We start from the raw sequence: 25423 nt of genomic DNA, 5'->3' as shown, positions 1-25423 counted from the left end.
ACTTTCAGAGAAAGATTTGTTATGTAAACTGCTGTTGACTCAAGCACTACTGGGTGTACCCCCAAGATCTTTTGTCCTTTTCTAATTTTGTGGATACTTACTCCAAGCCTCTGGGAAGTGGTAGCCTATACAGTTACCAAGATAGATGTTTATTGTGTGGCTCTTTTTTATTATTTTTCAAGAAGAGATTCTATTCCACCTCTAGGGTCAAAACTCCTGTAATTCATGTTGTTAAATCTTGAAACGCACAGAAGCGGCATTGATACCTAGAATTGAAGCAAGCCACATGACTATGCTAACTATGTGAAGCATACCTCGTAAGACTGTCTGCTGGAGGAGTATGTTATTAGCTAGGCTTGGATGAAACAATCCACTGCTCACAAAACTACTTTAAATGTACAGTCTCCACTAGAGTGGGGGGAAAGTCAGAAAATTAAAACAATACATTACGCTGCATTCCCAACTCTGCAGCAGTTACCAGCACAGGCAGCACTTTGTCTTCAACAAAGAGACTCACATTCTATGCTACTAAAATCTCTATACTGGCTAATACTGTAAGAACGCCAAGAGGAACATCTGTGTGCTCAGAACTATACAAACCCAGCTTTAAATAAAAACCCTCACAAACAATGCCCATGTGATTGCTTGGTTAGGAGGCACTCCTACATTCTTTTCCCATATCCTCAAATCTGTATTATTATTTTTATCCAAACGCATGTTTCATTGTCTAAATTAATTGAGTTTCATGAAGTTTATCTTCTATCACCAACAATGATCTGCATTTCTTTTTAGAATAAGCAACTGCTGTAGAAGTTAAGCAGAATTCATCACTGAATAGCATTAATGCCAGGTATAATTGTTGCAGTTTAATCACAGAATAAAACTAATATGAGATTACTGTAAATCGTAAGGTTAATATATATTGTACTACAGAAAATCATGGCGATAGCCACCAGTTTTTCAAACAATTATAATGGGGGGAAATGTTGTAATTCATCATGATTTTAACAAAAGACTCACAAACACATATATGCACACAATGAGCTGCAGCATAAAAAACTTCAAAACTGTACATTAAAAAAATTATTTATATGGAGGCATAATCTTCAGATATGGGGAATTCAGCTAAAAGTACTTCTTCATTTTATGGTTTGTGAAGTTTTTATTGTGTTTAATGGTATGTTATTTATCACAGACTTATAGAACTGTAAAAGTTGGAAGGCACCCTGAGAGTCATCTGGTCCAACCCCTTGCAATGCAGGAATCTCAACTAAAGCATCCAGGACAGATGCCCAAACAACCGCTGCTTAAAAGCCTCCAAGGAAGGAAAGTCCACAACCTTTCGTGGGAGTCTGTTCCACTGTCAAACAGTTCTTACGTGAGTTTAAGAATTACTGACAGGTGCCTTGATGGGTTTCTTCAACCAGTGGCGTAGCGTGGGTTGTCAGCACCCGGGGCAAGGCAAGTAATTAGTGCCCCCTAACCCATGGATTTGCGCCCCCTAACCAGTGGATTTGCGCCCCCTAACCCTAACCCCCAGATGTTGCGCCCGGTGCAGCCGCCCCCCCCTGCACCCCCCACGCTACGCCACTGTCTTCAACTGAAGGGCTGGGCAAAATTTTGTTAGTTAATAAATGAAGCCAGAATCAGATATTGTTCCTGAACACTCCCAGTTAATTAATAAATACACATTTTTAAGCATTATTAATTCTAAGACCACCTTGCACCAAACAATAATATGGCAGTTGAAATTTATAGTAATAGGCATTAAAGATGAGAAAACATTAAAATGAGAAGGGGGGGAAAGCTATCATGTGCACCACGTTAAAGTTAATTAAAATAAATGATTGCCCCCCCCCCCAAAAAAATCAGGATCATGCATATATGAAGTATGGATGCAATGCATAAATGTAACTTGTATTCACAGTATTTCTTTCAAACAGGACAAAACTATGTTTTGTAGTTAAAAAAATACTTGATCTTATTGATGCTGCACAAAATGTCAATAATAACAATAAGGAATTTCATTTTTTCAACTTACTGTATCTGGGACTTGTATTTTAATTTTTTAATTTTTTTAATGTGCAACTAAAATAGCCCCCCTACTACTTTTCATATATTCCCTTTTTGAAAAAAATGATTGATTCATATCCCTGTAGACATACTGTTTGAATAAACCATTATTCTGTATGTTATTTAAACTGTATGTTATTTAGGATGTGTCTGAGCAATTTCATCTGGGAACTGTTGGCCACCACAAGGGGTTTTCTATCATCATCTTCTCCAATAAACCTATAGTGCAGCAGATCTTCTGTGGGTCTTAGTCTGATACCAAATCTGTCTTTTCAGCTCATCAAATAGGTGTCACAGGTTCATAAGTTCCCACTGTGAAGTCCTTCAAGTGTGTGTGCTTAACATTGAGGAATATGTGGCTGTATTACAGAACTTGGCTACGGGCCACAATTATGCAGTACACTCTAGAATGTAAGTGGGTAAATAATGGTTAATTGTGTTGTATTGTATTTTTTATTTACTTTGTTGGAAGCCGCCCAGAGTGGCTGGGGAAACCCAGCCAGATGGGCAGGGTATAAATAATTTATTAGTAGTAGTAGTAATGGTACATCAGGGTAAGTATAGCAGTCAGTGCAAAAACTGGGGTTTTCAGGACCACCATAGTAAATTAATTTAAATTTTACATGGATGCAATTCATAATGGGCACAGTTAGTAATAAAGAATACTTGGTTTGAGTCAAACATAAAGGTGTCCTAAAGTAAGTGGATAGTGTGATAGGATTACGGCATATTCTATTTATTATAGCACCACCTATAGGCCATGATCAGAGTTTTTGCTCTTTGCCTTGTTTCTCTCAAGCACAGCTTGTTGAAGTCCCAGGCAGCGGTGATTCAGCTTGCTCCATCTAACAAAGAGATCATTCCACATAAGGGGCAACAAAAGGGGGCATTAAGGAGGCAGGTAGACTTCTTCACAGTCTCTGTTCATCGAAGTCCTCTGCTTGGTAACATCTCTCACCCTGGGAATCATCTGCATGAAACAATTCAGTACTGCAAATCAAGATGTGTTCTCTTAGTTATGTTGTTGCAACTTTGTAAGGAGCACCATCAGAGCTACCACCCTCAAAGGAAAATGCTGTGTGTTTAGGCTGATGTTTGGGTGTAAAATTTTCTGCATACCTATGCTTTTCTGTGATGGAAAGCATTTGTTTTCCTGAGTATGGCTGCAAATTAATATCAGCTGCATTCACACATGACTAAGCCATGGCCTGTTTAACAAACCACAGGTTGTCTCACAGATGAGCAAACAAGACATGGTTTGTTTCTCCAAACCTTGATTTGTTCTCCAGCTGCTAATGGCTCTGTAGCTTGAGAAGGCTGTTCCATTTCGACCAAACACCAAATCTAAATAAAACAAGCCTTGCCCTCACATTGTAATTTGTTGCCAGGAAACAAACCATGGTTAATCTGCTTGGCTGGGTCTGGGCATTCAAACAAACCACACTTTAAGAAATGTGCTGCATTTCAGTCTGACATTTTCAGGCTTATAACTTCATTTAAATGAAATGAAAGGCCTCCTTCCTTATACCAACCATCTTGAGTCCTATGACTGACAGGAGAGGCCCTGTAGGTAGTAGTAGCCACCAGGTGTTGCTTGGTCAGGGCCTTCTCAGTGGCCGATCCCCATTGTCTTCCCTGGTGAAGTATGTCTGTCACCCATGTTAATATTCAGGAGGAATGGAAAACCTTCCTGTTCAGTGAGTCATTTAGTGACTTAAAACATACTGTTTCTGGCAATGCTGAAAGTATTAGCTATGAAGATATGTTACTGTTTTATAATGTTGTGAAGACGTTTTTAAATGTGTTTCTATTTTATTTTCAATTGTATTGTTTTACTATCTGTTGTTTGCTGCACCATGCTACTTTGGCGGGACGGTGGGAAATTAAATAAATCTATAAAGATACTACTAAGAGCATAATGAACCTATATTTTTTCAGTAGTATACATTTCTGAGAAAATATAATAAATTCAAATTAAGTTTACTGATTTGATCATAAGAAGTTTAAAATACCAACTAGAAATTATAAATAAGCCTACATATTGGTGAAACAATCACAGCAGCTTTAACTAATTCTGCTCTTATTAGGAAAAACAAAATAAATTACTATGCTATATTTATCCTTTCTGACCAAAAGAAAGTCAGCAAAGTACCCTATTAAAATAGGAGGAAGTAGCTGATGCTAAAATGAAATATAAACAGGCCTTCTGTAGTTATGTTGTACAGATGCATAATATATGCATAACATATGTACAACACAGCCAGATGGAAACCCAGCCAGATGGGCGGGGTATAAATTATTATTGTTATTGTTATTATTACATGCCATTTTAAAAAATAAGCAACCAAAAAATATCAGAAGTCCCCTTCTTAGCAACTTGGAACAAGCCTTTTCAGTGTAGCTGACCCTGTATTGTGGAACAGCATCCCTGTTGAAATCTGACAGATACCACTATTTGTCGTTTCCAGAAATAACTAAAAACATCCTTATGTCAACAAGCTTTTCAAAGCTTGGGGGGGGGCGCGGATTTAGGTCTCTGCCCTGGTTGTTTATTTGCATTGTTTTTAAACATATCTGTGGGAGAAGTTGCATTGTTTTAAAATCTACTTTTCATGATTTATTGCATAGTTGTAAGTCGCCTTGAAATTCATAAAAAGTTGACCCATAAATCAAATAATTAAAAATAAATGAATGGTTATACCTAACAAAGTCATCCATTAATTAGTACAAGGCCTTTTACCTCAGGGCAACCCAGTCAGATGGACGGGGTACAAATATAGTAGTAGTAGGAGTAGTAGTAGTAGTAGTAGAAGAAGAAGAAGAAGAAGAATTACTACTGTTACCTGTGCAATGGGACTTCCCTTCTCTCTCTCTTTCTCCTCTCACTATGCTACCCCCTGCAACCCTCCCTATTCTAAGAGAGCAGGTTTGAGGGGAGAGGAAGTCCTGCTGTGGCAGTGGAAGTCACTGTGACTTGGTGGGAGCCAACAACGCAATAATAACAACAACAACAATAATAATAGTTTGTAGAAATGGAAGATTCAAAATTTAGAGAACTGTACTGCGATTAAGATCTAGCCTTCTCTATGACATCAAGTTTTCTATATACAGGGTACGTAGTGGACAACATGCTAAACCTGGCTTTTGAACTGGCTTATCACAAACCAAACCATAATCAACATGAACTGCAGTTTGTTGATTTGGACAGCATCATAAAACTGTGATTAAGCAAAAATAGAAGTGAAACATTCCAAACTCCTCCTGTTGCTACTTGCTCCTGTCGCATGATGGAATGTCCCAAAGTTTAATGCGATAGCTCAGTCGATAAAGCTTAAGACTCTTAATCTCAGGGTTGTGGGTTTGAGCCCCACGCTGGGCAAAAAGATTCCTGCATTGCAGGGGGTTGGGCCAAATGACCCTTGTGGTCCCTTCCAACTCTACAATTCTATTATTAAGTCCCATCTGTAATTTTTAGGTGATGCAGCCTAGAAACAAGTCTACAACATCAGTGAGAACCAGGCCCAAGGAAGACTAAATTTCAAGATCCTGTCCCTTCTTTTAAAAAAAATTAAGCAGGCCTTGTGGCCTGAAAATGTTATATGAATTCATTTTTTAAAACAAATTAAAAAGACAACCAAGTCATGCCTTTTCAAACAGCTGATCTCTTGTAACTTGAAGCCATTGGTTCAAGTTCTACCCTCCTGAGCAGGAGAAAACAAGCATGCTCCCTCTTCCATGTGACAGCCTTTAAGAACACTCCAGATTGTTCACAGATTTCTACGGGTGAGAATCACAATGCCAAGAACAAGAAAAAAGCCCACCTTCAGCTGGCGAGGGTTATCAGCCATTTCACAGTAGAGTACATTAAGACACACTACACAAATCATATACCCGAGTGTGAGCAAGATTAATTGAACCTCAGTATCTCTCTTTTTATTTGCCATCTCGGAAGGTGCTTGAAGCTTTCCCACAATATCAAGTTGCCTGTGTGTGTGGGTGTGGGTGTGTACACACCAAACACCTCAGAGATAATTCATTTCACTTTCAACCACTTTTTCAAACAAACTTTTCTAAACAAAAGCATTTATCTGCATTTAAGTGGCAGGTGAAATTCTAGCACACTTCTCAATAAAAAGAACAGAGCCGCTTTACTGTTCAACAAAAGATTGAGGAAAGTATTGGCAGTACCAGCAATCTAGAAATACCCTTGGGGTAAAGAATTATTCTGAAAGTTTTCTCACACTCAGACAAAAGGGGGAAAGCAGTGCGTATAAAGTGATTCTATCCACTGATGTACTGGGCCATCCAATCCCTCGTTAAACACTTTGAGACATCTAAATAATGTTAACAGTTGGCTCTCTGAGACAGGAGGTGCCTGATTTGGAAACCTAAACAGGAAAGCAGATATTGACTGCGGTTTATGAGAATTACTTTCTTTTAAAATATATTGTTTATTAAGATCATAATTTGAATAGCATTTAATTGTGAAGTTACTAAAATATTATTATAAAAAAATATACAAATAGCAAGGGCATATCAACATGGAACCAAACAATAATTTTCAAAATTTACCATCTAATAAATTCCAAATCCAGTTCAGATATAAAAACAATTTAGTATTCAATACTTAGTTTACAACTTTACATCAGCTTTTGCCATTCCACTGCCAATTTTTTCAAGGCTGTTCATTTTACTATCTTTAATTGCTCTCGTATCATATTTAATCATTCTCTTTTCTTTGGTTCTTTGTTTACCTCTCAACACATAACAAAGAATTCTGGTGGTGCTTAATACATATATCAGCTATTTCTGATATAACTTGAGGCAAATTTGCTTTATATAATCAATGGGTTGAGGTTGAATCCTGACGAGACAGAAGTACTGTTTGTAGGGGCAGGGTAGGCGGGTTGGGGTGGGCTCCCTGGTCCTGAATGGGGTAACTGTGTTGTTAAAAAATCAGGCATGCAACTTTTGGATCAATTTGGACTCACAGCTGTCCATGGAGGTGCAGGTTAACTTTGTGTCCAGGGCAGCTATCTACCAGCTCCATCTGGGATTCTGGCTGGGACCCTATCTGCCTGCACACTGTCTTGTCAGAGTGGTACATGCCCTGGTTATCTCCCGCTTCGACGACTGCAATGCACTCTACGTGGGGCTACCTTTGAAGATGACTCGGAAACTACAACTAATCCAGAATGCTGCAGCTAGACTGGTGACTGGGAGTGGCCACTGGGACCATATAACACCAGTCCTAAAGGATCTTCACTGGCTCCCAGTACATTTCCAAGCACAATTTAAAATGTTGGTGCTGACTTTTACAGCCCTTTACAGCCTCAGCCCTGTATACCTGAAGGAGTGTCTTCATCCCCATTGTTCAGCCCGGACACTGAGGTCCACTTCCAAGGGCCCTCTGGCAGATCCCTCACTGTGAAAAATGAAGTTACAAGGAGCCAGGAAAAGGGCCTTCTCTGTAGTCGTATGCACCATGTGGAAAACCCTCCCGTCAACTCCAATAAACGTGAAAGAAACAGCAGCAGAAACGTATCTTTTTAAATTCCAAGCACTTTACTTCTAAGATTTTAATTATAACCATACCACAGAAAGATAAAATATTTATAAGAAAATAGAAATTTCCACATTTTTAAGTGAGCATTGAAGTGAAATGGAGGGACAAAAGAAATAAGAAGAACAGAAAACTTCTAACATGTACTCCAAAGCCTCTCTGCCTATATGGAAGAAACATCCATCACATTGTTGCTGAACAACTTGTTTCGGGTACTAGAGATTTTATGAAACGTAGGCCTTCCTCTGCCATAAGAAAGGGCATTTCTCAATACCAAGATCCTCTCATGCCTTGCTATTTATTTTTCAATCACTCCTTATCCCAGAAAGTTTATATTAAAAACTACAAGAGGCTCAAAAGTGTAATGCACTGTGTCACTGGAGCCTGGTCTGAACAATGGCTGGTATAATCACATGGAAAAGACTAGTACAACTGCATATTAAATATCCCATTCTGCTTCTGGCCTTTCTTTGCACTCCCCACTTTAAAGAAAATGTTCCCTGCATTATTTTGAAGAAAATGCTGAATGAAGTAACAAAGTCTGAAGTGGCTTAGGGGAAGGCGTTGGTCATTTACTGTTGACAGCCTGGCTTTATGTTACACACAGTATTTTTAGGCTTTTCACTAATCCCTCTTCTTTTTCATTCAGAACCTTATGTTACTTGAGAATTTGACAGGAAGTTTCATACAGACAAGGCCTTCCACATATTGGCAGCTGATGACCAGATCAAACACACGGATTGGAAGCTTTCATCCAACAAAGACTAAGCAAACAAATGCAAACTTTATTCTCCTTCTACAAAGTAGAGGGAAGAATACAATTTTCACTTTTCATGAGTAACCACAAGGGACCCACTGAAATAGGACTGTGACATATGTACGATTGAACCACAGAGTACTGTAAAATGTGGTTTATTCTACTTATCTTTGGGAAAACTCATTTATGACATTCCTGCACTGCAGGGGGTTGGACTAGCTGACCCTCAAGGACCCCTTCAAACTCTACAGTTCTATGATTCAATGAACCTATTCTTCCCCACAAGCCTTCATATGACAGCTGATGGTGGAACACTGAGGGGTGGGGTGGGGGGAGAGACTGTGTTTGTCACCTACCCACCTTATCGCCTTCTTAACGAAACAGCTGCCAGAAAAACTGTTAAGGGGTTTCTGACCTTTTGCGTCCCATTATAAAAGTTGTGTGTGGCCACTGTGGGATATGAAGTGGCTTTTTGATAAGTCTTATGCTCTCTTCAATAAAATTAATTGTTGAACTGTTAGTGCTATAGTAGTATTATAATCTTAATTCTATACAGTGGTACTTCTGGTTGCAAATGGGATCCGTTCCGGAGCCCCGTTCGCAACCTGAAAGGAACGCAACCCGCGTCTGCGCATGGGCGGGTCACAATTCACCGCTTCTGCGCATGCGCGTGATGTCATTTTGTGCGCATGCGCGAGTAGCAAAAGCCAGAAGTAACCCTTTCCGGTACTTCCGGGTCGCCGTGAGACGCAACCTGAAAAAACGTACCATGAAGCAAATGTAACAAGAGGTTTGACTGTATTATGGTTGTGACTCTCACCTTTGTACAGGAGACATTCCAGCCATGCAAAAGTCAGATATTTCTACACACACACACAAACACACACACACACTTCTCCATCCAGACAAGCAAGATGCACTATCCAATTTCAAGGACACATTCTAGCCAGGCAGTGGCTCTTGGGGAGGGCTCAGAGCAGGGCTGAGGAGGGACGTGGCCTGGGAAAAAGTCGGGGTGGGGGCAACATTCAGTGGTGGCTTAAAACTATCAACAAAGAATTATACCAAACAAGAATATCTACAGCCTGAACCAATTTCTTGGTTCACCGCTCCCATCACTCCCTGTTGCTGCAGAGGAAACATGCATTTCCTCTCTGCTCCTCCAGCCAGTTAGTCATGTTACAGCTGGGGAGAAGCCAGAGATGTTTGAGGATTTCACCCAGTGCTGGTCATCACACAACTGACGGGTGAAGGAAAGATTATTTGTTGTGCTTTTAAAAAACCACAACGCGCCATATTCTCATATCTATCTTTTCAGTATGTCTGACTTCTGGCTAGAGATATAAACGTTTTTGATTGTGCACCAATTGTAAATTCTTCTGAAGTTCCAAAGCTGATGTCAGACCCCACTGACTGAATAGTGTAGCTGTCAGTATAGGCAAAATGGTTCCTGTCCTAATCCTGTTCTGACCTCCGAGTGGAGCCTGAGAACCTGCCAGAAAGGTGCTCTCACAGTACCAGATATCAAGCAACAGCTGCACAAGTTGGACAAATTCAGCAGCTGTTTTTTGTTGTTGTTTTTTGATATCATTCTGGACAGACTTCACATTTCACAATGATTTTGCAGAGCAGAAGACACAAAACATCTAAGAATTTCACGAATGTCTTGTTTTATTCAGAAGAAGATATAGAGAAATTGCTTTCACCGCTACCCAAGTTCTTTTCAAATTTCATGACTGATGCTCTCTCTCTAAGGCAGTACTGCCTTACTTTTTTGGTTTGTTTTTAATCTACTAAGTTAGCTTTAAGAAACAGACCTGAAAGAAAAAGACATTCATATGCCAATATGGAACATTAGATGTATTATTTGACTCTCCCTGACTCCTCAAGTGTTCTTACATTATCTCTTCTCTGTTGCTTGTTATCTGCTTTGTATGCTTCTTTTTTCTGCTTGCTGTTAAAAGGTTGCACCTTGGGCCTCTCAAAAGTGGGACAAAAAATGAATGTGATACTGTATTATTATCCCCGACATGCTCCCACTGAGAGGAACAGTTTCGGTTAAAAGCGTTTTAGTTAAAAGCGTTGTAAATTTAAACAGGGGAAACAGGTAGAGAAAAATGGGACTCCACATCGCCATCTGGTGGCGCAATGTTATATTGCATATACAATGCAGATAAATCGCTTTTTCTTTACCAATCTAGCTGAGTCCTAGGATATCAACAGGAGGAAATAAAGGGCTGAGCCTGCCCCTGCCCCTGCCCCCTCGGCACTCACAGCAGCAGATGGTGGTGGTTGGGAGACAGAATGGGTCTGATCAGGCCTGGATTGGGCACTATGCCAGAAGACGCTGGCTGTGAGATGAGCTCAGGATCCAGGAGATTCCATGCTGGGCCCTTTTATTATTTTGCTGTACATGCCAATAAAAAAAGATCCCAGTTCTGAACAGTGGACAAGATTGAGGTGCTAGGCATCCTGCCACCATCATACCCACCCACCATACCCTTCTCGGTGCATTGTTTGGGCTCTAGAGATCCTTCTGTATTTCACATGCCTACAATCTAATGAAAAAAAATGCAACTAAACTTGCTGCCATTTCTGCTTGCATTGAAATTAAGCACACGGTAGACAGAAGAGGCAAGCATATTTCTTGCATTCTTTCAGACAGGGTTGTGGCACTATGCAAGTGCAAGGTACAGTGGTACCTCAGGTTACAGACGCTTCAGGTTACAGACTCCGCTAACCCAGAAATATTACCTCGGGTTAAGAACTCTGCTTCAGGATGAGAACAGAAATCGTGCGGCGGCGGCACGGCAGCAGCAGGAGTCCCCATTAGCTAAAGTGGTACCTCAGGTTAAGAACAGTTTCGGGTTAAGAACGGACCTCCAAAACGAATTAAGTTCTTAACCAGAGGTACCACTGTAGTTTCTTTTAACCTTTCCACAATCCCTGTTCCTTCCCTCAAGGTATCACGCTCACACTATCAGAAACTCTGCAACCAGCATTTAAGAAATGCCTATTAATCTGACACAGTAATCTGGTATCTTAAAAATGAGATCAGAAAGGCTTGTTCCTATATATTCTTACTCATATTCACATAAGAAATAAATGGTATCCATAGTTGCTCTTTGTGCTGTATTCTTATACGGAAAAGCATTTCATCTGGGCTCAGATTTCAGATGCAGAGGAATGAAGCATAATAAAAAATACCAAGTTGAAGCAAAAGCAGAAGATCTGAAAGAGAGGCACTTCTCTATATCTGGTACAGTCTGACAAAGCTGACATTTTTCTACAAGTTTAATTAGTCCATCCACTTGTGACTGAGTTTTGTTGAGTACCGTGGCTCGTAACAATGACCATGTTCACTGACAGTTACCCTTCTTTCCGAAACCTTTATAGAGTTTTTAGACTTTCACTGGGAAAATGTCCACCTGCTTACTTCAAGCCTGGGCAGCATCCTACTTTCTCACAACAGGTAAGTACAAGCACAGAATGTTGCTAAGACAGTCAAGACCCTGCCAAAAACTGATACTACGAGTTTCTGCTGTTGTCTTAGGAAAATCCCATTTTATATTGGCCATGGCTTTCAGCCAATACCTAATTAAGACACTTAGCAAAACAGAGAAAGATGTGTCTTTTATTCAGCCTATAGGGAGTTACAAATATTGCAAGGAAGCTTTTTAAACAACATGTTGTTCTTTAGACATGGTGTCCAGAGGAAAATTGGTTTACAGTTTCATGCTGTAACATGCCAAGGCATTTTTTAGTTAGAACAAAGGAAGGGAAAAAACTGAGCAAACTATACTAATAAGATTACAAGGATGCCTAAGGGTTTCAGGTTATATAGATTTTCCAGGGACACAAATTAAAAATAAGCACCAAAACTAGTAGGTAATTTCTTCTACTCTAGTGTCATTCAGCTCCTATAAAATCCTTGGAAGGCAGACAAAAAGAAGGAAAAATAAAACATTATTCAACAACACTATCACTTATAGACTGTGTAAAATATTATTTTGTTAAACCTTTTTACCCAGGATACTCCTTTGCTCTTAAATATGCAAAAACACGGGACTGAACTGCTGGACTGATCTAAAGATTCAAAACTACGGTTTTATAAAGTATGGTTGAATGTTCAGCTTTCTTTTATCTTTGTACACTAGCTTGGGTGAGCTTTACCCTAAAAAGTAGCTTATTAAGTATTTTAAATATTCAGAATAGGTGAAGTGCCTGCATATAGCATTTGCCCAGCTCCCCCACTATCCCTTCTGAGGCAAAGAAGAAGAAAAAGCAAACCAGCATTCCTACTGAGCCAAACCTGGAGACAGAGACCTTGTTCTATAAGCAGGCTACTTCAACTGGTACAAAATATAGCAGTCAGACTTTTAACTAAGGCTTATTGTTTGCAAAATATCTCAATCGTCATTGACTGCCATTTGTTTCTGGGTCCAATTCAAGGTGTCATTAGCCATTAAGGGCTTTTAAAGCCATTTGGCGCCAGAATACCTGAAGAACTGTATCATCCCACATGTACCAATTTGTGCATTCTCGTCAACAGCCAAGTCCCTCTCCTCATTCCCCTGCATTCAGAAGTGAGGTGGGTGAGCAGTAGAGCCTGGGACCTATCAGCCATTGCTGATTATATCTTCCTGAGTAGGTCTCTTTGGCCCAGTCACTGCTTGCTTTTTACAACTGGCACTGAAAACCTGGCTCTTCAATAATGCTGATGCTGCAGCTTAAGTATTCCCCACCCTCTGTATTTTACATGATTTGACTGTTATAATTTTAATTTTTATATTCTACACAATTTTACTCTTTATTGCTTTTGTGTAAAGCCACTTTGAGAGCCCTTCAGGGGAAAAGTGTGGGCTACAAAATAAAATAAATAATAGAAGTAAACTCATTGTAAGTCAAAGCATTGCACTGCCCAACTTCTCCCACATATTAAAAAAAAGCACACAACACAATTTTTCAACTCTACTGGTCTCATGCTACGTACAATAAGGGGAAGCAGCTACAATGGCCAGTGTATGGGTGGCAAATGCCCACAGCTGAGGCTGGCACGTACTGATTGTAATATGCATTTTTATAGTCTATAAACTTATTTAATTACTGTATCTTTAAAAAGAAAAGGGTAATGGAAAGATTTGCAAGTATGCCTTGCAATACAGAAGAGGGGTGGGGTGGGGACTCATTGCAGTCCTGAGGCTAGAGAAGACATGGCTTGTCCATGGGGCTTCTGGGATAGGTGAAGCTGATTACTGTTTATATTTACTACTGTATGACTGATCTACTGCTTGTTGGTGTTGCAGCTATGTGTATAATTACTGTTATGTAATTAAATGATTATTTAATTGTTTTATTGTGATTCTATTTTGTTAGCCACCTTGCAAGTTCTTTTGGATGGAAAGACTAGGTAGAAATAGTTTACTTAAAATATCTGATACTAATAAATAAATGGGTCAGTAACTGAATAAGGCTAATCCAGATGCGCCCCTGAAAAACTCAGAAGCTTATGAAAATATGGAAGTGACTTGTATATTATCAAAAATAATAACCAGAAATATATATTCAAAAGTTATCTCCCCACTAATGTCCTAGTTTTTTCTTATTATTATGGCACCCACCTATCCATGCTAAATGTTGTGGATATATCCATTTGTCAATATGTAGGACTGGTAAATATAGTGTGTGTGTGTGTTTGTGTGTGTGTGTGTGTGTGTGTGTGTGTGTGTGTAGCAGTGGCTTAGACTAAAAACTCAAGTAGCCAGCTAAAAAGCAAAGAGCTGAGAGATCAGTCAAGTTGATCAAGTGAGCTGGAATTATATCTGACTTTACATTCACTACAGCCTTGTTTTCCAAATTCAAGTTCATCACCAAACTTGCAACAAACATTATTGGGCCCTGAGGAGAATAGTGACTTTCAAAACATCTGCCTTCAAAATTCCCTGGAAAATACACTGGAAACAGGCTTTTACATTGGAGGATTTTCAACTGGTACCATGAATGTCAACCTTTTTTATGCTGAAAGCAAGGCAGCTGCAATAAAAATAATTTATTGCCAGGAATGCTATTACCACCCTAGCACACTTACCACTTAAGGATTTAAACTTACGCATAATAATGCTATAAATATTGAGCTCCTAGCAGCTCAGCCTAGAGGGATGGTATAACATACATATGTGCCACAGCAGTAAGTCAGTTATGAGAAAGAAAGTGACAATGGTATTAGAATATGAAAAGAGGCAGGAAGGCAAGATACAAAATGTACTCCCCAAACTTGGCTCACAGTCACTGAGAAACTAGATCGGGAAATACAAAACAGCCAAATGTACAGCAATGGGAAAATGCTGAAACAGGTAGGATGAAGAAGTTCATATCACAGCTTTCCCCCCTTACATGTATAAAAGTATCTACCTTGTTGACCTGTCAGTCTCACTAATCCATCCTCTACTTCCACTTAATATCATTAAAGTCAAGCTTTCAAGGACCTAGACACTGTAGAGAAAACCACCTATTTTCCCCCCTTAGGGCGGTAACCAGATGTCAATAGCTGCAGCTGTGACTACATAATTACCTGTTTGCATTAACAAAGACCACAGTTTAGATTTAATAGGTCAGATGACAATGCAGCAAAATGCATTTACCCTATGATTACCCCTTTTCAAACATTCTCTCACTCGCAACTTCGACCCTGGGAACATTGCAGGCACAGACTTGGGTCAATAAGAAACATTGGCCAGCACAATAGGCCTTGCCTCAAACAGCGCTGTTGACAGACACCAGCACAAAGGAAGTGAATAGAGTCCCCCTCAGTTCTCACACAGAGCGAAGAATGAGTCAGTGTACTGCTGCTTTGGTGCTCTGTTTGTACAGTGTATACAGCTTTTGTCCTCAGCCACTGTTCCCGGCTCAATGGGGGCTAAAGAGCCTAGGAAGTGAAGGAGGAAGAATGGCGCTGCACTCTCTTCTGCAGCCAACAGAATATCCATGTGCACATGACAAGGTCAAATGAGAAGCCTAAAGTCACCAGTTGACTCTCTCCCACCTTAATTACTCCCACAGCACCTCTGCTCTTCCCCTGAAGATCCAGCAGCAGGGACTTGGAACAACTTCTACCACTAGGATGTGAGCTTGAGATTCACTTTTGTGATTTTTTCCTCTTTCTAGTCAATCCTGGTGCCTCGGTACATTATTGCTTTGTTAGACATCTGAGAACTGCAACTTCTAAAAGAATACAAGTGGCCTGGGACGTCGAGTGTTAAAAGTGCACAAAGGTTGCAATCCTAACCCACTTACCTGGGAGTTAGTCCTACTGAATTATTTCTGAGTAGAAATGCTTCAGACTACACTGATAGTAGAGTCACAGCCAGTGCTTTTTTTCTGGCACTACACAATGGTAAGCAGTACCGCCACATTTGGGGGGGGGGGACAAGGAGGTGGGAAGGCTCTTGGACCACATCAGAGCATTGCACCTCCTTTCCCAAACTCAGAAAGTGTTTGCCCAACTTAGGGAAGGAGACGTGATGCTCTGACAGGATTCTGGAGACTTGCTGCCTCCTTCCCAAAGTTGGACATGGGAGGCCTCTTCACCTGAGCAGGAACAGTGCCTTGGTAGGTGAGTAGGTGGGCAAGGGAGAGTCAAGCAGCTAACCAGCCCTCAAAGCCCAGAACCCCTTTCTCCCAATTTTTAAAAAGCAAATGCGGAACCAGAAAACATGAGGCCTTCTCCATTTCTGAGGCATGTTTGGTGGCAACATGCAAAAATGATTGCTTTGTTGCAGCACCCCATATGTGGAACTTGCTGTCCCAAGAGGTTTGATCATCTTCCACTTTGTGTTCCACCAGCACTTAAAGACTCTTCTTTTAGAGCAGCCTATGATTATGAGTTATTCTCTGGTTAGTACTGGCTCTCTGGACCCCATTTTTAATGCTGCTTCACTGAAACTCTGTTATTAAGGTTCCTCAAAGGGAATTGGTTGGAGGTCACATACAGCCAGAGCCAAGTAAACAAGGAAATTCCTTATTTCTATCCATGCCACCATAATCTCTCTCTTTCTCTTTATTTTCTACAGGGGAGAAGGTGTGAAGCAGGGGCGGGGGAAGAGAGAAATGGCTACATAAATCCAGTGACCCTATCCCTATCTTTCTGCTCAGATGTCCTCGACCTGGCAAGGGCAGGAAACCAGGAAGTTCTATTCACCACTGATAGAAGCACCACCTTTGTCCCAGCCTGTACAGCCTCTAGAGGCAATAGGAAAAAGGTGGCACAAGGGAAGAGATATATTCCTAGCCACTGTCCCAGCTGGGATGCCAAAGTTCTCCTGAAAAGAAATATTTTAGGGAGTTGCCAAAGTTATTGAGCCGCCATGAACTGGTTAACGTTTAGTTCAGTTCAACAGTGCATGTGGCTCTGGTGATCCTTATGTTAACCCATCTACATGTGCAAGCAAAGGATACGAGTTCATTTAGAAAAAACTGAGTAGACCCTCAAGTACAATGACAATACTGATGGATTATGTTTTGCAATGACTTGCACACTGGCTCCAAGATGTAAATTCTGCTAGCTAATGCTTAATTGTCTACAGCGCTAAACAAAGACATACTCCAAAAATGGGTACAGATTCATGGTCTCAGCAATTTGGGCAACAGTGTTTTTGTGGAATACCGAGCCACAGAAAGCAGCACCTCAGTTTGCGGCTGAAAATAACTTCTTCAGAACAACAAAGTGGGTGGCAAAACAAAAAGTACACTGTAAGGCAACTAAGCGAATAATATGATGTCCACAGTAGATAAAGAGTTATAATTTCCAAAGTATATACTACTATAAATAAAGTTGGGGAGTTATTTGCTGGAAGAATGCATAAATTCAGCCTGCAATCACACAGCTACTATGTGTGAGTGCTGTAAAAAAAAGAAAAGCTGTCTATTGCTTGACAGTAGACATACTGGCACCACATGCATTGTTTAGACTAAGAGCTATGGTGAATGTGTAACAGCAGCTCTAAAATACTACCCTCTTTGAATTTAAACTTCTTTAAATATAAAATAGCAGCTATTCTCTTAAAAACACATACACTTCTATGATACAGAAACAGGACAAGGAAAACCATCTTGTCAAAGATTTCTTTCTGGGATTTCAGTTGTTTGTGGCTAGAAGCGTAAGCATTACATACTTTATTTGCCAGCAACCATCTCAAGTCACTGAAACTCACACCACTTTTTCTTTTGAGGAGGAAGTTAAGGAAAAATGAACACACACAAAAAGAAACTGTTAATAATCAGATAGCTTTGGTTATTCATTGTTAAAGAGAGAAGAGCTTGCAAGGGTGTAAGTCAGCACATCTATTTAACATATTTTACAAAGCTTAGGAATTCCATCCAGTGAGGAAAGGAACAAGTTACAACAAAACCTTTTTGTTATAGTTTACAATCCTGGTTTACAGACTATTTTTGAAACAAGTTTTCCTTTAAATAGCTTACCTTTTGCACAGAAGTTTAACCAAATTTATTTAACTTAAAGTATTTCACTTAAGTCCATGGTTACTACTTGTAAACTAGCTAAAGAATTATAAAGTTTCACAGGCATGTTAGGGGACATGGGAGGGGCGAGTGTTTCAATCCTTCTCCCTCCTATTTTCTCATCTCCTGACCTCACAAACCAACCCTGTCTACCACTCCCAGTCTCTCCTTCCCTACCTCCAATAGCAACAACAACTTCAATGATGGACAGAAAGATAAGAAACTCTTCTCCCAGCTTCCCATCCTTTCATCCATCAATGTGGGGTTGTGTAGGGAGTCAAGTCTGCTTTACTCCAGTTGACTGTAGCAATTAGTGCAGATCCTCTGAAATGGACTGTGTTACCCACTCTTCAAGCCATGTGCTCAGCTAGCAGACAAAGCACAGGAAATAGACCCAGTAACCCATTGGAATGAGAATTCAAAGTGTAACTCTTTCTCTTTGAATGTGATGGAGTGTTGGGAAATAGCTGGTATGTATACAGTGATACCTCGGGTTACATACGGTTCAGGTTACATATGATTCAGGTTACAGACTCTGCTAACCCAGAAATAGTACCTCGGGTTAAGAACTTTGCTTCAGGATGAGAACAGAAATCGTGCTCCGGCGGCACAGTGGCAGCAGGCGGCCCCATTAGCTAAAGTGGTGCTTCAGGCTAAGAACGGACCTCCGGAACGAATTAAGTACTTAACCCGAGGTACCACTGTATTTTAATCTTATCTGACCCCACTGTTGCATGGCAAAATTATCTAAAACCAGAGACCCAGAGCCACATGTCTAGTTATTTCAATTCGGCCAGCTCTCATCTCCCTTCTGCTCCCCATACCTCAATTCCTAGAACTATCTCAAACCCTAACTTCCCATGAACCACATAGAGATCTGTGGGAAGGGCGTCTCTCCAAAATAATTTTTCTCTCTTCTGTTAAGACTTGTTTTACTCAGTTTGCTTTCTACTCTACCCTGTTCCTTCACCCATTCTGTGTCCTGAGGCCCATCTGATGCCTCATGCAATTCCTGCTAGAATGCAGGAGCACGTGTGACAGCAGCAGGAGATCATTGCCAGCAACACTATGAGCAGATTTTAAAAGTACTAAAAGCAATCTTTAGCCATAGCTGCCTGTTTTAGCTCCTTCCCTTATTCTGGAGCCAGGACAAGCAGGAGAAAAATTATACACTTGTACTGCCTCATTAAGAGGCAGAGGGGTGAACAGGTTCCTATACTGTCATAGAAGCTTGTCTATGACATTAAATGCAAAGTATCTTTTATGGTCACTTCCCTTAGCAGCTGGAAAGAAAAGAAAAAACAGACTTTTAAGGCAATATCTAAACCAATGATGAGATTGTGAAGTTTCAATATCTGAGGGTGAACTTGCGTGATATACATGAATATTCAACTTCTATCACACATATTATATAATAATAATAATAATAATAATAATAATAATAATAATAATTATTTATACCCTGCCCATCTGGCTGGGTTTCCCCAGCCACTCTGGGCGGCTTCCAACAAAATATTAAAATACAATGGTCTGTTAAAGATTAAAGCTTCCCTAAACTTCCATCATGAATATTTTACTTACTCGCCATCTACTTCTGGTCGCTTGCATACACAATGAAATTTGCCACCAAAATCTATATACAGATCATCTTCTGTGATGTGGAAAATTTCTCCAATGGCAATTTTGTCTTTGCAAGGTCCCATCTGAATTAAAGGAGAGCGCCTCAACATGGATGCAAAGGATTCCGCCTTCCTGGAAGGAACCTAAATAAAAAAATATTATTATTTCTTTTAGTTACACATTTGGTGCACCAGCTCATTCAACAAAACACTAAATAAGCATACTTTTGTTTTAGATCATTTGATTCCCAATCTAGAGACAACAATAGGCAGTAATAGCCTACATTCAATGATCCACCTATATAGAGTCAAAAAACTACTGAAGCTCTTTTTTAAAACCTGCTATGTGGAGAAAAGACTGGGATTGAGTAATTCCACTCTCACACCAAATGAGTGATCGGTGCTGTCAAAACTAGCAAGTCCTATCAACTGCTGTAATGATAAGCTGGGATAACCACCAAGGTGCCTTCTAGATGTTGTGAACTATTAACTCTTATCACCCCTGACCACTGATCACTCTAGCTGGGGCCAATGGGAGTTTTAGCCCATAACATCTGCAAGGCACCATATTGGCTACCCCTCAGCCAAGGACATTTACTTGATTGGGACTGATTCTACTGAAGCTTCTTATCAAGGAAGTAGCACAGGCTGATATATGAATGAGCCTTTCAGTTGCACATGCAGTCCCTTCACTTCTGTGTCAGCAAGGAAACTAACTTATTTTGTTTGAACCAGCTTGGGAGCAAGCCAGAATATCAAACCAACTTCCAATCATGGTTTCCTATCCAGGCATGTTCCAAAGCTTTTAACCATAGTTCTCTGGTATGGGCAAAACAGGAAACCTGTCATGACCTCAGAGCCTAGTGGCGATCAAAACACAGAGCTGCAGATTCACCAGCTAAGTAGTCAAACTCTGAGCCTGATGTTGGTGTTCAGGGGATCACTAAATCCAGAACTGGGGGCAGGAGCAACATAAACCAGAACTAACAGAGCTAGGTCTGATGGAGATAGAAATGGAATCCTCATGGGCACCTTCTTCCCTGGGTCTGAAGAACCAAAGACCTCCCAACCCACCACGGAGGTCCAACAGGACAGAGAGTGCAGAAGCACTCATTGGAAGGCACTTTGGGTTAAATCTATATAGTTAGGTGCCACAAAGCTCCACTGCTCTAATGTGACTTCTTCTTCTCCCTCCTGCCTAGTGCCTCCTAAATGTGCTCTGGAGGGTCCCTAACCTCCCAGAGCTGGTTTTGGGGACATGTAGGAGGCTGGAAAGGGACGCAGGTGGCGCTGTGGGTTAAACCACAGAGCCTAGGACTTGCCGATCAGAAGGTTGCCATATCGAATCCCTGCGACGGGGTGAGCTCCCGTTGCTCAGTCCCAGCTCCTGCCAACCTAGCAGTTCGAAAGCACGTCAAAGTGCAAGTAGATAAATAGGTACTGCTCCGGCGGGAAGGTAAACGGCGTTTCCGTGCCGTGCTCTGGTTCGCCAGAAGCAGCTTAGTCATGTTGGCCACATGACCCGGAAGCTGTATGCCGGCTCCCTCAGCCAATAAAGCGAGATGAGCGCCGCAACCCCAGAGTCAGCCACGACTGGACCTAATGGTCAGGGGTCCCTTTACCTTTACCTTAGGAGGCTGGAAGGGACAAAAGAAGGGTGCATTGCACACTGAAGTCTGTTGCACCAGCTGAGCTGCAGCACTACATATGAAACATCGTTCCTCTAAGGCAGTGGTGGAGAACCCTTGGGTATCCTGAAGGGCCAAATATTCCCTAATCCTGCTGTGAAGATTGCAGTTCTCATGAAGGGAATGGATCTTAGAAGAGGACTGAAGGAAAAAGCTCAGAAGGTCTCAGTCCACCTCTGTCACAGGCAGAGCTCTCTGAGGTTCTGCAACTGCTCACCTGCCCAGCCTTGTAGGCTACTTCAAAAGATCAGAACAGGCAAAACTATAGTTAATTGAAGACTTCCTGATTTACGTGTTCTTGCCACAAAGGGAGGAGCAAAAGGACCTGTCTGTATGCACACCAAAAGGAATGTTCATCACTTGGCTCAATTAAACTAAGATATGATCAAACTGAGCATTACCACAAGGCCAGATAAACAAGGAGCTGCTATAAAGTTACTGCCAAAGGGCAGCTTATGGTAGAAAAGCTAATTATGTAAATCTACCCTCAGAATTCTGTTGCCAGGTGTAGAGTTTCAATTTAGAACATTTTTAAGTAGCATGGTTAAGAACACAAGAACTTGTTGATATCTAGTAAAGCTGAATGTTTCAAGATATAGGACACATAAAGTACTTCTTCACACAACACAGGGTTAAAATATGGAATTCGATCCCACAAGAGACAGTGATGGTATGTTATGGTCCTGCTTGTGAGTTTCTCACAGGCATCTGCATGGCCACTGTGAAAACAGGATGCTAGGCTACACAAGCAACTGGCCTGATCCTACAAGGCTGTTCTTATGTTTCCTTAACAGTGAATGAAGATGTGACATCCAGATATTCATATTTTCCTTACTTTCACAGCGATCATTCATGACATTCATGGTACAAAAAAAATGGCATACAAGAGACATTGTCCTGAACCATCCCAATTTGCATCATCCTAGCAGCTAATAAAGCCACTAGAAAACAGGAAAGTTATCACCCCTCTAAGAAAGCTATCCTAGTGGTGCAAATGCACAAAGCCAAGTAAGTGTCTCTGAGGTTAGGATGCCAACTCAACTGAGTCCTAGAATCCGGTCCATAACCAAGAAAAGAAAAGAGGATTTATGATAACAACATAGTTTTTCCCTTTAAGCCACGGGTAGCTAACCTTAGGCCCTCCAGATGTTGTTACACTCCAATTCCAATCATCCCCAACCAGCATGGGTAAAAGATATGTAACATTTGGAGGCCCAAAGGTTCGCCAACCCTGTTCTAAGTCTGCATGGCTGGACCAAATACATAGACAAACTTTGAATGTTCATATATTACTTAATATAATATTGATAGAATGAATGAAAATAAGCATACTGTATAAAAAGTGCAAACAAATTGAATAACAAGCTTTAAGTGACAAGCCAAGTGGAAACATATATTAGCACTATTCTGCTTTACAAGTACACAACCTCTCTCAAATACTGTCATCAACATTTGGGTAAACAGAATTTTAAAAACCAAAAGAATAACTATGCTAGCACATATCAGCAACAACAGAAACTTCCTTCTACCTTAGAAACTACTTGGTTTATCTGACAAAAGATTTTGTACCATTATTTGGCACATGGTGGTCAATAAACATATTAGTGTGTGTACATTTTATATGTATACACAAGCCAACAGCAAATAAAGTTAATAAGGTGAGAACTGAAGGTAATGAGAATACAAACACATTCTGACTCGGAAGAACAATATACAATGGACAATCTGAACATTTGCTGAAGCATGAAACCAAAAATATCACCTAGATGCTGAAAACACTAGACATAGATACAACCCAACCCAGTAAGAGACATGAGAACCACTCCTAGTCCTTGTTAGCACTGCTTAAAAAATAGCAGTCTGATGTGTTAGGCGTGCCGACAGAAAACAAACAGCAGGAGCAACCTAAGTGAAGTATTGACCTAGAATAATTTGTCAGCTAAATCTGGAGCCAAACTATTCTTATCCAAGATACCATACCACTTGTGTGTGTCATCTTACAAACAAATCACTAGTTTTGAATTAGAAATAAAGGCAACTATAAATATTAGGCACTAACCGATAGCCAAATATGATGAGGAATTGCATATGAGTGGGCCAGCAGAGGGTAGATGGAGTGCTAACAATTAACTAACAATTTAAACATCCTTTCTCAGTTCCCACCATAGAAATCAAGTGGGCTGCTACAAGACAGAGCCTCCTCCTCCTCCTGCACATTTAGTATAGAAATGCAGTTTTTCCTCCCTCCTCTGCCAGCCCCCAGTTTGCCATTAAAAAAGAAGAAGTAGCCTTTGTGGGGTTATTTGCAAGTAATACAGCAAGAATAAACACATGTATAAAATGAAGTTTTGCAAAGGTATATTTTTATACATATCTGTAGCTCACACAAACCAGATATATGCAAAGAAAAGTATGCCATACATGCTACTCTAACCAATCTATTACCCTCTAACTGATCTCATACCTCTAACCTCTTCCCCTTTCTTTTCTTGTGTGTCACTTCTTAACCTAAAGACAGGGCCTCATATTTTATGTACTTTGTTAATGTATTTGTCCAAGAAATATTCACCTCATTCTTAGACTTCTGGAGATTAAATATAGCTAGTTTGTAGCTCTGGAAAGAAAAGCTTCCCAAGTTACATTTTCCCCCCTAACACATTAAGAAGCTGTTTGGAGAAGATTTGGGGCTGCTCCACAAAATTACTTTTCTACAGATTTAAGTGGGTCCAACGGTTTTTCAGTACAAAGCAACAAACCAGATTGTATATCTAGCAGCAGTCTGCGAGACCAGAGCCATATTTCCCAGCTGTCACAATCAGAAATATAGCCTGGTTCATATGCTATGCTTGTTTGAGCACACGTCTGAGGATGGCTGCAACTGTTTGAATACCCTAAGATTCCAAGCTGTGACTTGGAAAGGACTTCCAGGACCAAGCGCCACCTTCAGTCTTGTGTACAACTCCATTAAAAGCTAGGTTAAAAATATGTATTTGCCCAATGAAATGCATGTCTGGATTGTGCAAAATGATCCACTGAGAATTGTTAGAAAGTGCTATTTCCTGAGAGGAACTAAAGAGAAAATAACAAGAGACTATGAGAAAAAGACTCCAACACAGACTGGGTATTTCTCTGTTCCTACTTCAAGCTATGAGTTTAAGTGTTAAATTTTCTTTCTATAATTTTCTTTTCTAATTAAATCCTAAATATTGCATATTAGCTGATAAAAAAGAGCTAGAAACAAATACTCACTGTGTTTTATATGCTGAATCTATGCACACTTATTCAGATTAGTTTGTGCGCTATGCCTACTTCAGTGTTGGTGATTCTTGAAGACTGCAGTCTCAAAAGCAAAAACTTATGCAGTCTTTTATTTATTTTGTCTGTTTATACAAAAATGTATATCCTGCCCATGGTGTTGTCTGTTTATATAAAAAAGTATAAGAAAATGTACCCAAATGAAGGAGCTTGTATTCCAAAAAATTGGCTTCATTGTGAGTACTTATTTGGTTTCATCATGAATACTAAAAACCGACGGCCAAAAAAACCTGTGAGCTCTATTTTGTTCTGGTCCTCGAAACAAATTCCTGAGCTCAGAATTATTTAATTCACAAGACCTATTTAAGCGTGTGTGTAAACAATCAGGCTGATGGGGGGTGGGCCACTGCCAAGCCCTGACCACTTTGATCTTGTTTACAGCCCTCCACATATTTGACAGAGGTCTGAAGCTCGGAGCACTCTTTTTTCATGGAGGTTACCTGAACAACAACAAAACAGAATTTACATGTGAGTAATCTAAATGCCCAAATTAGTGTATGTCTCACAGATCCACCACTCCAGTTGGTGGGTAGCAGCATTCTAGTAATAATCTATTCAGTAGATTCTACGAGCTTGAAATCTGCTCATCCCTATTTTACACTACCTACCAAGGCTGCAGCCATGTACACTCTGACCTGGGAGTAAGCCACATTGGGCAATAACCGGGGCTTACTCCCAAGTAAACATGCACAGACTCAGATCTTCCCGTCTTGGAAACCAGTCCCGCTACATTCAACGAGCTTAAATGGTAAATGTACCCCTGACCATTAGGTCCCATGGCCGACTCTGGGGTTGCGGTGCTCATCTCGCTTTATTGGCCGAGGGAGCCGGTGTACAGCTTCCGGGTCATGTGGCCAGCATGACTAAGCCGCTTCTGGCGAACCAGAGCAGC

The 25423-nt window shown here is 40.5% G+C and overlaps 1 protein-coding gene across 1 annotated transcript in view; it reads right to left on the bottom strand.

Annotated features, from left to right (window-relative positions):
* The window catches only part of MRPS28 (mitochondrial ribosomal protein S28), a 31732-nt gene that overhangs the window by 5469 nt on the left and 840 nt on the right, over positions 1–25423 (bottom strand). The window contains exon 2 of the mRNA XM_081874864.1: positions 19491–19672. Coding sequence (XP_081730990.1) covers positions 19491–19672 — 182 coding nt within the window. The remainder of the gene's footprint in view (positions 1–19490; positions 19673–25423) is intronic.

Source organism: Podarcis erhardii (genome assembly GCF_964252035.2).
Source record: "Podarcis erhardii genome assembly, chromosome: 8".
Classification (NCBI taxonomy): Eukaryota; Metazoa; Chordata; class Lepidosauria; order Squamata; family Lacertidae; genus Podarcis; species Podarcis erhardii.
Note: the sequence above shows the minus strand (reverse complement) of the source record. Positions and strands in the feature narration are given on the sequence as shown.